Source organism: Dendronephthya gigantea, unplaced genomic scaffold (genome assembly GCF_004324835.1).
Source record: "Dendronephthya gigantea isolate DGI-Jeju-01 unplaced genomic scaffold, DenGig_1.0 000021F, whole genome shotgun sequence".
Lineage (NCBI taxonomy): Eukaryota > Metazoa > Cnidaria > Anthozoa > Malacalcyonacea > Nephtheidae > Dendronephthya > Dendronephthya gigantea.
Window position 1 is genome coordinate 926,690 of NW_021163031.1, and position 10,949 is coordinate 937,638.

General features: G+C 36.2%; 4 protein-coding genes and 1 long non-coding RNA gene across 5 annotated transcripts; 2 read left to right on the top strand and 3 right to left on the bottom strand.

Moving 5' to 3' along the window:
- Positions 1-120: 120 nt before the first annotated feature.
- LOC114522024 lies at positions 121-917 on the bottom strand. The gene is made up of 5 exons (XR_003686855.1): positions 850-917; positions 708-770; positions 375-458; positions 254-310; positions 121-161 (listed from the first exon to the last, which is right to left on the bottom strand). It is a non-coding gene; the product is annotated as an uncharacterized LOC114522024 (long non-coding RNA).
- Positions 918-1,388: 471 nt separating this feature from the next.
- On the bottom strand, positions 1,389-2,721 carry LOC114521933 (E3 ubiquitin-protein ligase HUWE1-like). The gene is made up of 3 exons (XM_028542507.1): positions 2,366-2,721; positions 2,088-2,186; positions 1,389-1,532 (listed from the first exon to the last, which is right to left on the bottom strand). The coding sequence occupies exons 1-3, from the start codon at positions 2,408-2,410 to the stop codon at positions 1,389-1,391; spliced, it is 288 nt and encodes a 95-aa protein (XP_028398308.1). The 5' UTR covers positions 2,411-2,721.
- A 78-nt stretch (positions 2,722-2,799) lies between these two features.
- Positions 2,800-6,493, top strand: LOC114521880 (DNA-(apurinic or apyrimidinic site) lyase 2-like). The gene is made up of 7 exons (XM_028542454.1): positions 2,800-3,215; positions 3,444-3,527; positions 3,639-3,755; positions 4,730-4,922; positions 5,002-5,071; positions 5,165-5,216; positions 5,276-6,493. Exons 1-7 carry the CDS (start codon positions 3,095-3,097, stop codon positions 6,292-6,294), a joined length of 1,656 nt encoding a protein of 551 aa, XP_028398255.1. The 5' UTR covers positions 2,800-3,094; the 3' UTR covers positions 6,295-6,493.
- Positions 6,494-6,534: 41 nt separating this feature from the next.
- LOC114521879 (uridine 5'-monophosphate synthase-like) lies at positions 6,535-8,307 on the bottom strand. The gene has a single exon (XM_028542453.1). It carries the CDS (start codon positions 8,246-8,248, stop codon positions 6,833-6,835), a length of 1,416 nt encoding a protein of 471 aa, XP_028398254.1. The 5' UTR covers positions 8,249-8,307; the 3' UTR covers positions 6,535-6,832.
- Positions 8,308-8,964: 657 nt separating this feature from the next.
- On the top strand, positions 8,965-10,516 carry LOC114521771 (neuromedin-B receptor-like). Its single transcript, XM_028542311.1, has one exon. It carries the CDS (start codon positions 9,332-9,334, stop codon positions 10,385-10,387), a length of 1,056 nt encoding a protein of 351 aa, XP_028398112.1. The 5' UTR covers positions 8,965-9,331; the 3' UTR covers positions 10,388-10,516.
- The last annotated feature ends 433 nt before the right edge of the window (positions 10,517-10,949 follow it).

Below are 10,949 nucleotides of genomic sequence, written 5' to 3' on the forward strand. Positions count from 1 at the left end.
TCTTGCCAGCCTGATTCTTGAGAACAGTTTGATCTAAGTAAACATTAAAAACCTTAGGATGTCTTCCCTTGGTGCAAGAGAATACTGAGAAGTTTACTGACCTTCTGTCTGGAATTTATGTTTTTAGAACTTTTCCATGACTCTCCTGGACTTTCAGAAAGCTTGTTTAGAGAAATGAGTCTCAGGTTAGAGCAGATTGACAGTCATTTGGGTAGTCATTTGAATAGTGATTAGAATATGAAATCAAGATTACCTTATGGATACCTTCCAAATGGACAACTATCAAGGATGAACTAGGAGTCTCAGTTTTCTGTAAAATAGAAAATCATGTAAATAATCGCTGAAAGAGATAAGTGTAAATATCAGAATATTACCAAAATATCTGGTGTCTTTTCATCTTCTTTCTTTGGATCAGAGTAAAACTCAAAATGGACATTGCTCGCACTTTCTGGAAATTGCTGTTGAGTTGAAGTCAAAACATACAAGTTTGTTTAATACACAGTTTTGTAATACACTTTTGTTTGTCTTGCTGGGTTTTTTATCATTTTGCTAAGAGAGAGATAATTTCATAATATTTTTGATCTAACTAACAAGCAAATATTTACAAAATTTGGGCAGGCCAAAATGAATATTTGCCAAGGTGTACTCCGCTGTACATGAGTACAAATTAATCGAAAGAAATGAAAAAACAAAGTAAATTTCCTCACATCTGCAGGAACATCCTTGGAACAAAGAGCCAAACCATAACCATTTTCATTACCTCCCCAGCTCTAAGAAGAGAAAAAGAGAGGATAATTACATGCATCAAAAACAATACAGTAATTCACAGAACGTACATGGCTCCTCTACCTCAGCCAAACAAACAAGCGTTGATGAAGTGTCTTCTTTGTTTCAACAGGTAGCCGAGAGATAAAATTGACCTTTACTATGAAAAAAAATATTTCTGTTGGAGACAGGAATATGTAATAGAGAGGAATATTTTCAAACATGTTGTGGAAAACTAGAATCACACCTGAAAATATAGACACATTTAGGACACACAATACAACTTCCATGTCACTTGCTGATAGCAATGCTATAAGATGCTATAAAAAATAATAGTACAATAAACACACAGTTGGAAAATTTTAAATGATATTATATATAATCCAAAACAGCGCGTACCTCCATAGAGCTTAAATGTGTCTGCATAAGAGTGCTCCACAAGAAACCAGTAAATTTAAGGATGTTGAAATCAATCCTTGTATTTTTGCCTACATTTAAAATGATATGTATATGGATCAATTTTAAAAAATGGTGTAAACAATCTGAAGGCTTTGTATTTCGAAATTTTGCTCTTTTTAAAAAAAATGTAGATCAGAAAAATTTCCAGGGCTTGATATTAGTTTCTAAAATAAGAATACCTGCTCCTTATCTTTAAAATGAAGTTGATCATAAACCAAGACCCAATCACTTCCTTCAGCATGTTTTGAAACATCAGCCAATATTGCATCAAATTTATCTAACACATCTATCCAGTGAAACAGTTCACACTAGAATATTAAATGAAAAAAGTACACTCAGGCTACAACTGTACAACTATATATAGAATATATACTACCAGATAAAATATTAACAGCAGTTGTTCATAAGTGGTTGGTATCACAGTATTCTTGCATAAAGTCAGGTTTAGGAAAGGGTTTGAGGTTAGAAAGGTTGCACAGAGGTAGGTATAGCTTATTAATCAAGGTGTAGGGTCTAGACAAATCTTTATTGAAAGAAGTGTCTATTCATTCCTGTAACTTCCTTCCTCTATTGACTGTGAAAATTATTTATACAAGGACTATGACTATATATGTGTGCATATGAACAACTTATCCACTCATTTACACCTATCACAGTTTTAAATTCCACCTAAAATAGGGGCAAAAGTGTGAACTGATATGGGAATTCAATACATCTTGAGCATACTTGATAGTTTAGTTAACAATATATCAAATATTGCTCATTTACTCGTGTCACATAAATAATAGTGTTTGAAATTGCTTGTATTTTCCTATGTTTTCTATTAATACTTATACTTGGTAAACTAAACTGTCTGAACTCACTTTTCCAAAGTGCCAGGTCTGAATTCCTTTTAAAATTTCCGCTATTTCTTCATTATTTGCTTCCTTTAATTTATGAATTAGCTGCTGGCAATTTACAGGCTATATAAAACAGCAACCATTACACCATATTAGACCAAAAGAAAAACTAAATTACTACAAAACTGAAAATACTAGTCCAGTCATTATGAAGACGACACAATAGTAAAACTTGTATTAACACATATCAGCACATGGTTCATTAGAAATTTGCAAATAATTTTTTTATTTTTATCTTTTACCAGTTCTGATTGAGCTTTTCTCAATTTGCTCCTGTCTATCTTCATTTTTGTTCTACAAAACAACTATCATATTCAAAATCCACAGTGGTTGCACAGGCAAAACTTTTACCGCGTTGATACCACACACCCGCGTTCAGTCTCTTCGTCGAACCAAAGGTCCCAAATGTCGCTCGAAATTTCGCCAAATTTTACTCCTCGTGGCGGGAATTTCCCGCTCTAGACCTAGTTTAAGTATTCATTTTTACAACCTTGACTTGAATTATAAAAGTAGATGCGTAGTTCTTTTTACTTTGCGAGAAATAACCATGTTATTTGGTGCCCAGATATCGTAAAATTGTGATGGCGGCCAGTTAGCAGTGTGGATCATGCGTGGTACTCTCGCGAGAATCCCGCTTAGTACCAGCTCTCTGAGCCACTTACTGCAGCCACTGAGCTATAATTCTGAGCTATATTCACCACTGGCTATATATATTCTATATGGTGAAAAAATATGATGATGGTCATAGTTTAGGATATATCTTTAGACTGTGATAAAATGGTGTGGTCATGCTGGCACAGCTCAATAGTAAAGACATACAATGAAGGAATGGGGCATATCTTTTGATAAACATCGTTTGTCGCCATCTGATACCTTGACATTGACCTTGTTGTCCAAAAGAAAGTATTTAACTATGCCAACATTAGGATTCTGAGAAATAATTTTTGTAACATTCTATTGCTCCAAGAACAATGAAGATCTTAACTTGGAATATAAATGGCATCAGATCTGTAAAGAAAGAGCAGACCCTTAAAGAACTGTTTGATTCTCTGGATGTTGATGTTATATGTTTGCAAGAAACTAAAATTACAAGTAAAACTCCCAGACACATATCTAATTGCAAACTATTAAATCAGTATTGCCTGCATTTCCTTGCATATATAGTAACAACATCCATATGTCTAGTACATATGGTTGTAAATAAAGTACATGAAGGGTGTTGTATTTTTTATCAAATACGTCCCAGAACATGCTAGAACAATTGTTATCTCGGGTGGTGTATGAGGTCTAGGGATGTAATATAGTGCACTTTTATTTCAGGAGAAATGCTAGAAGAAGAGACAGCTATTGTGGAAGGCTACAATGCATATTTCAGTTTCTCAAAAGTTCGAAGTGGCTACTCAGGTTTTAACTAATATTCTATGAATTCAAAATGCAATTTCCCATTGCTCTATATGACTCTAATGGTTTAATTTTCATGTGACATTTCAATGGAGCAACATCTATTTTCATTAGGAGTGGCAACATTTTGCCGCAATATTGTAACACCAGTGAAAGCTGAAGATAAGATCCACTTGCCAGAAAAATCATCTGATCCTAATTTAGTTCAAAATGAGAATGTCTTTACACATGGTAAATATCACATCATATACTTTTAAATATGATATCATACTATAAATCCCAATAAATATTTTTGAATATAAAGTTAGTCCAGTTAATCCAGTTGCATTGTGATGTCAGTGAACTCACAATGCAACTGGATTAACTGGACTAACTTTTATTATTTCAAAAATATTTATTGGAATTCCTATGATGATATTTGACCTACTAGACCACTTACATATTGCCTGACTATGTTGCCAAAAAGTAGTTTTGCCCTAGGTTAAAACTATTCTATACAATTTAAACAATTTAAAATGTGACTATGTGAGCTAACAATATGTAAAAAAAGTCAGCTCCTATGTGCAGTAATTACTTCCAAAAGCAACTACTTTACAGTAAATTGCTCTACCATAGATATCAAATAAGATAAATGATATATTAATGTCACAGAAAGCCTACATGATTCATGAATGAATGTGAGTGTTAATTGCAGACTCACAAGTCACAAGGCTAAAGCCAGGATCGTATGAGCACACCCTTACACCATTAAGAATAACGAAGTAGTGACCAGAGATGATAATGTGACGCCTCACTTGGTGCGTGCATAGTCGCGTAGACAATTGTCTATGTGCGAACAAATTCATAGGTTTCATGAACGTCTTAGATTCCAGTGAGGGACCTCAAAATCTATTATCGGAATGACGTAATTGTTCACTGTATGTTTTGGCGTCATTCTTAGTAGCAAATATGCGCGATTTCTTATTATTAATAAATATTTGCCTACACTCCAGCGGCGTATTATCAGCAGCACTATATCAAAGGCCTAGGCCTAGGAGTGATGTTCCTGGTTAGTTTTCTTATTTTGTACTGAAAAAGTGAAAATTTCGTTCCGTTTTCAAACTGTACTGGTACTATGCGAGAGGGGTCTGGTAAAGTATTTTCCTCTAGTGAGAAAACATACGATACATTCGTTTATACATTGATTATCCTATTCCTTGATGTAGAAGAGCTTGAATCGCTGAATGCAGAAGGACGCACTATTCTCACAGAACACCTGGATGGTGAAGGCCGCCATGTTGTCATAATGAATCTTTATTGCCCAAGAGCTGATCTGGACAATAAAGAAAGAATAGAATTTAAACTCAAATTTTATACCCTGGTTGAAGAGAAATGCAAAAGCTTGATTCAGGAAAACAAGTACGTGCATGCATGCAGACTGTCAGGTTTCTTCCGTCTCTGCACCACTTTACTTATTCCTTCGTTCATTTATTTCAAGGCACGTGATTACGCTGGGTGATTTCAATGTCTCTCATAAACTAATTGATCATTGTGATCCAAACGACCCTGTAAGTTTCCGGGTATCATACGCAGTAAACCGATGAATTGCAATTTCTGTTTGTGTCTGAACTACGACGATTTGTCACATTTTTGTTTCCTAGGAGATCTTCGACTCGAATCCAAGCCGACAATGGGCAAATTCATTCATTTGGGATCGAAAAGACGGTGATATTCCTATCTCTAATTGTCGGATAAAATTCAACCTACGACACTGGGCCAGTGCTCTGAAATGAAAGAAAAACTCAAATCCAACGACACCGCAGCACAAAATGCAAAATTCATCGACACGTTTCGTTATTTTCACCCCAACCAAGAATCCGCGTTTACATGTTGGTCGACTAAAACGGGTGCAAGGCAGACAAATTATGGAACACGTATTGACTACATTTTCTCAAGTTCAGCGTTTTTCAATAGAGAATTTGTAGATTGTATCATACGACCAGATATTGAAGGTTCTGATCACTGTCCTGTCGTCGCTTCTTTGAAAAACACTTTCCAAAATTCAGGAAAACCTCCTCCTCTGTGTACAAAATATATGCCCGAATTCTCCAGAAAACAACAAAAACTTAAAGATTTCTTTAAGAAGAAGGACGAATGTTCGAACACAAGTAATATAAAGGCAAGAAACAGAGAGATTCCGGTTAAAAGTTCTGAAAAACGGTCGGCAGATTCGTCGTTAAAAAGTCAGGCAAAACGAGTGAAAACGAATGGGAGTACCTCGCAAGGAAAAATATCTCAATTTTTTAAAAAGAAAACTGAGATCTATGCTGAGACAAGCAATTGGGAAAGTGGCAAAGACGTCAGCGATAGATCCGTAAATGCAAATGCAGAAAAACCTAAAACTAGTCTCGAATGGAATACATCTAATATAGAACAATGGCAATGCAGTTCCCAACATTCCATGACCAATTCAAGTCAAAGTTCAACATCTACAAGCAGTGAACTTGATTCATCAAACACTCCGACATTTCCAAATCTAAATCCTACACCACCTCAAGACGAAACACAGGAGGTGAGTAATTCAGCTGCTGTGGTTTCAAGCTGGAAGAATATATTGAAAGGCTTGCCACCTCCTCCGTTGTGTTCAGGTCATAAAGAACCATGCGTTTTAAGAACTGTTAAGAACAAAGGAACAAACCATGGGAAAAGATTTTATTGTTGTGCACGACCTCAAGGACACGCCACTAACAAGGAAGCGAGATGTAATTTTTTTAAGTGGCTTAAAAAGTAGGATAACTGTGTACACTTTAGGATTTAAATGTTTTCTCAAAGAACTTATTTCATTTTCATATTCGTTTTGATTAGCAATACAGTCAGACTGTGAACCTAGTTTGTGATATCTTATTCAGTAAGCCTGTTAGGAGTTCTTTCCAAAACTGAATGAATAAAAACAATGCTTTAAGAGAATATGACAGTTAGTAACTTTTATTATATTTCAAGCTATATGAAATCATAAATGACATAATGAAAATTCGTGTCCTGGATCAAAATATCGTTATTCTTAATGCACACAATTTTGAGGCAATTTTGACAGATATTGGCTTACTGCAAAGATTATTGAAACACCATTGACTATAACCAAACACAGTGAATAAACACAGCAAAGGATTGCTTCCTTGAATAGGTAAAACTACACTTTAGTTTACGTTATTCAGAAATAACCAGGCCCACTTCGATATAAAACTATCCAGCTTTAGGTATTAGAAAATACAATTATGTATGTTAGTTTTCAATTAGATTCAAACAAATGTCCTGAATTAGTACAATCACTACAATCCCAATCTAGTCTTGTAAGCATTATAGCCAGCTTCTTGGTAAGTTTTTGCAGCTTCAACAGGATCATTTGCTGCATAGATTCCACGACCGACAATAATCACATCACTTCTTTGATTAATTATCACCTCTTCTGGTGTTTGATATTGCTGTCCGAGGTTGTCACCCCCAGATTGTAACTTCACTCCAGGGGTCATGTGAATGAATGCTGGGTTATCAGCCACCTGTGATGTACAAATGAAACCAATCACAAAATCTGAGTTATCCTCTGCCATCTTCACGGTTGCCTCAGTATATTGACCTGTTGCTAAATTTCCTGCTGCGCTCATTTGGGCAATCATAAGACATGCTCTTCCTTTCGACATTCCAATCTCTTTCAGTCCTCTGACAACACCTTCCCCTGGAACTGAATGGGCATTAATTATATGCGCCCATTCTGAAATTTGGTAAACCCCAGAACCATACTGGTACTTAACAGTGTTACCAATATCTGCAAACTTTCGGTCTTCAAAGATGAGAAAATTATGTTTTTGTGCAAGGGCTTGCAAATCCTTGATAAAATTCATGTTGAAATCTTCAATAATATCAACATGGAGTTTCACAATGCAGATGAAATTACCAACCTTTTTCACTAAATCTAGAATTGCTGCAGTTGATGTTAGATCTACTGATACACATAAATTTGATTGCTTCTGATGCATTATAGTGAACAACATCTGGGCAACTGGATTTGTTGCTATGGTAGCACGATGTTGGTACGTCAGAGGTGTTGTGCTTTGAACTGAGGGTACCACTGGTACCATGCTATTTTGTTCAATGAACGCCTCTACTTTTTCAACCATAACTTTATCAAGCTTGCCTGTTTCTTCTAAAATGCACAAGACCTCTCTAAGTGTAAATACACTATGCAACTTTATCTCTTTATCTGCAAGGGATTTTCTGCCACCCTGACATCGATCGAGCAAAACTATAGCATCGTGAACTACCACATCAACTGTTGCTAAATCACGCACCGTCTCAAGAACACTTGATCCTGTAGTTACCACATCTTCTATTACCAAGCACACGGTGTTCTTTTCGAACTTTCCTTCAATAAGCTTCTTTGTACCGTATGATTTCGCTTCCTTTCGTTTTATCATCATAGGAACATTATATTTTGTCGACATACATGTTGCTATTGGCAGGGCGGTGTAAGGCACGCCACAAAGTTGATCAAAATTCAAACCTACAGCAGACTTCCACATTTCGTCTGCAACTTGCAGCATAATTTTTGGATAAGACACGATCACACGAAGGTCGAAATATACAGGCGATTCAATGCCGCTTTTGAGGGTGAAGGTCCCAAATTTTAGAGCGCCGATCTCAAAAAGCTCTAAAATCAATTTTACACGTGCTGTCTTTTCGGACTCCATATTTTCACAATTCTAAATTCTTGCATGTGACGTCATAGATTCACTGGGCCGGGTTTCAGGTGCGGGGCACTGAGCTATATTTAAATTGCAATAAATTCCACGCTTTCCCTCGACATTATCGGCCGGTTTAAAAATATTTTGCCTCTGCGTTGCTGGGTATTTGAATCCTGAAGCATCATTGTCGTTGAAACAGCACTGGATAACGTACCTGAAATTATAAATAAGTTTAAAATTTTCGTCTGACAGATGATACACTGTATGATTAATCTGGGATTATTTGTGACGTTCATTTGCTGCCTGTGTATAGATGAGATGCAACGCTCCTGACGATCAAAACCTGCGCTTTGACAGCAGTGCCTTTGACCCTAATCTCCTAACAGTTACATTATTCTCCTGTCCAATTCTCCTGTTCAATTCTCTGTTCTCAAGTTTTCCGTGTACTGCGTGTAAATTAAAAAAAAACCTAGTTGAAAACCAATACTTTGTAGCAACAAAAATAACTTTGTCTCAGATTACGATCATAGGTCGGAGCAGTTTTCACACAATAAATAAATAATTCGAAAACTAATTGGATAAATCATATCAACCATGAGACACGTGATGTTATGACACAAGAGATACATGGACATGGTGGATCACCTGACCTACAGCTCGTTTTCCACTAAGCGAATTTATTCGCGCAACGCGAAGCGATATCTGAAATCCGGTGATGTGATTGCCGGGTTTGTGAAAAAATTCGCCACGAAAAAGTAGCATCGCTTCCTACTTTTTATCTGTTCGCGCGAATAAGTTCGCCTACTGGAAAACGGGCTTACGTGGAAACTGGAAAACGTTAAAAAGGGAACTCCGTCAGCTTTCCAGGAATACCTAAGGGCTAAGACAATATAGAAGACGCTTCAAAACCTTTCCGACTCAAAAGCTCTAACTTTTATTTCGAAATCAATAGGTTTGGACTTTGTAACTTCTGTATGCGATGTAGTTTCATTTTTGTGCTAATACAAGTGCAAAAAACAAGAAGGAAACGATAACGCAGCTAACGTACCCGGAAATAATCGGTTGAAATGTGAACGTTTGTTAAACAAAATGGCGAACTTTGAGTTAAGATCGTGGCAACTGGCTTGCTATAGTCTCATCTTTATAATTGGTGTTCTTGGTAACGCTACCGTAATCCTTGTTATCAGAAATAGTGGTCAGTCAGAGAAACATCGTTTTCGTGACGTGCCTTTCAATGTGTACCTCATGGCGCTAGCTATAGTCGACATGTCATTATCAATAGTATGTCTACCAGTGTATATAATGAGTACAAGCGCTTTTCCTCATCCTACTGGTGTCGGAGGTGATGTATTCTGTAAACTGATCACAGGAGATGTTCCTCAGTTTTGGCTGGCGGGCGTCTCAATATATTTATTAGTTGTTATCAGCTTTGAACGGTATACGGCTATTTCAAAACCATTCACGACGCGTTTGGGCAAGACAAGGAAGACCTACGTATACATAGCTTTAGCGTGGTTCTTTGGTTTTGCCAGAGAATTGCCGGTTATAGTTGGAGTTCGCTACAGTACAGCTACAAACGCTACAGTTGGAACAAGTTGTTATTACTGGCCAAAAAAACTGCCTAATATATTCATATTCTCGATTCTTTTCATCAGTCAATATCTTGCTCCAGCCGTGATATTTCTTATAAATTTCCACCGTATTAGGAAGCGTATAAACCGTCTGGATAAGACGCTAAAAACTGCCCTAGGAGATGCAAGACAACTTGTCAAAATCATGAAGAACAAAGCGAGAAGTATAAGAATTGTGCTCATGGTTTTGATAACATTTTTAATATGTTGGACACCGAATAATATCATGTATCTCTTGTTTCAATATGGTAACGTGTCAGCCGTTGAATGGAATTCAGATTATTATAAATTTGGGATCATTCTGGGGTTTTCATCGTGTTGCATTAATCCTTTTTTATACGCGTTTCAAAGCAAACAGTTTCGAATTCATTGTGGAAAACTTTTTCGGAAAATTTTCAAGATCGGTAAAAAAAGAACAACCTCTAGATGCAAGCCAGAGTTTCACTGCCTCAACAGGACAAGGTACCCAACTGAACACAGTAATACTGAACACACTGAAACGCTAAGTATTTAGACATTCTAAAATAACTACAGTTAATTTTAAAAACAGAAAAATAGCGCGAATTAATTCATCACGTAATTGATTATTCACTACGGGAGCAATATCACTGTATTCATCTAGTTTACCTTTCATTCTCTAACAATATAATATAGTATTTTTGTATTATATATTTTTATATAATATAGTATAATATATAGTTTAATATAATATAGTTTTAAAACTGAGTTGTTTGTTATCGTAGTTTTAGATTCTGAACAAAACTAGAGATGTTCGCCGGATTCATAACTACAGATTAGGAAAACGGACATAATTGATCTTACCTTCATTTTTCAAAGATGTTCGAGACCTTAATGGCTTAATCATGGCTTAACCACAAAGTCGATCACGACACAATCGTAGGTAGAAACATACAGGTGATTCAATGCCATTTTTGAGAGTGAAGGTCCCAAATTTCATAGATCTCAAAAAGGTCTTAAAACCAATTTTACACGTGCTATCTCTCCGGACTCCATATTTCCACAATTCTAAATTCTTGCATGTGACATCATAGATTTCACTGGGCCGGGTTCCAAGT

Coding starts and splice junctions, on each gene's coding strand:
- LOC114521933 (XM_028542507.1), bottom strand. CDS start 2,410: ATGAAGATAGACAGGAGCAAATTGAGAAAAGCTCAATCAGAACTG. Junction 2,187..2,365: donor GAAAAGCTCAATCAGAACTG/GTAAAAGATAAA, acceptor TGTTTTATATAG/CCTGTAAATTGCCAGCAGCT. Junction 1,533..2,087: donor AGACCTGGCACTTTGGAAAA/GTGAGTTCAGAC, acceptor TTAATATTCTAG/TGTGAACTGTTTCACTGGAT.
- LOC114521880 (XM_028542454.1), top strand. CDS start 3,095: ATGAAGATCTTAACTTGGAATATAAATGGCATCAGATCTGTAAAGAAA. Junction 3,528..3,638: donor AGTTCGAAGTGGCTACTCAG/GTTTTAACTAAT, acceptor TATTTTCATTAG/GAGTGGCAACATTTTGCCGC. Junction 5,217..5,275: donor GGCAAATTCATTCATTTGGG/ATCGAAAAGACG, acceptor AACCTACGACAC/TGGGCCAGTGCTCTGAAATG.
- LOC114521879 (XM_028542453.1), bottom strand. CDS start 8,248: ATGGAGTCCGAAAAGACAGCACGTGTAAAATTGATTTTAGAGCTTTTT.
- LOC114521771 (XM_028542311.1), top strand. CDS start 9,332: ATGGCGAACTTTGAGTTAAGATCGTGGCAACTGGCTTGCTATAGTCTC.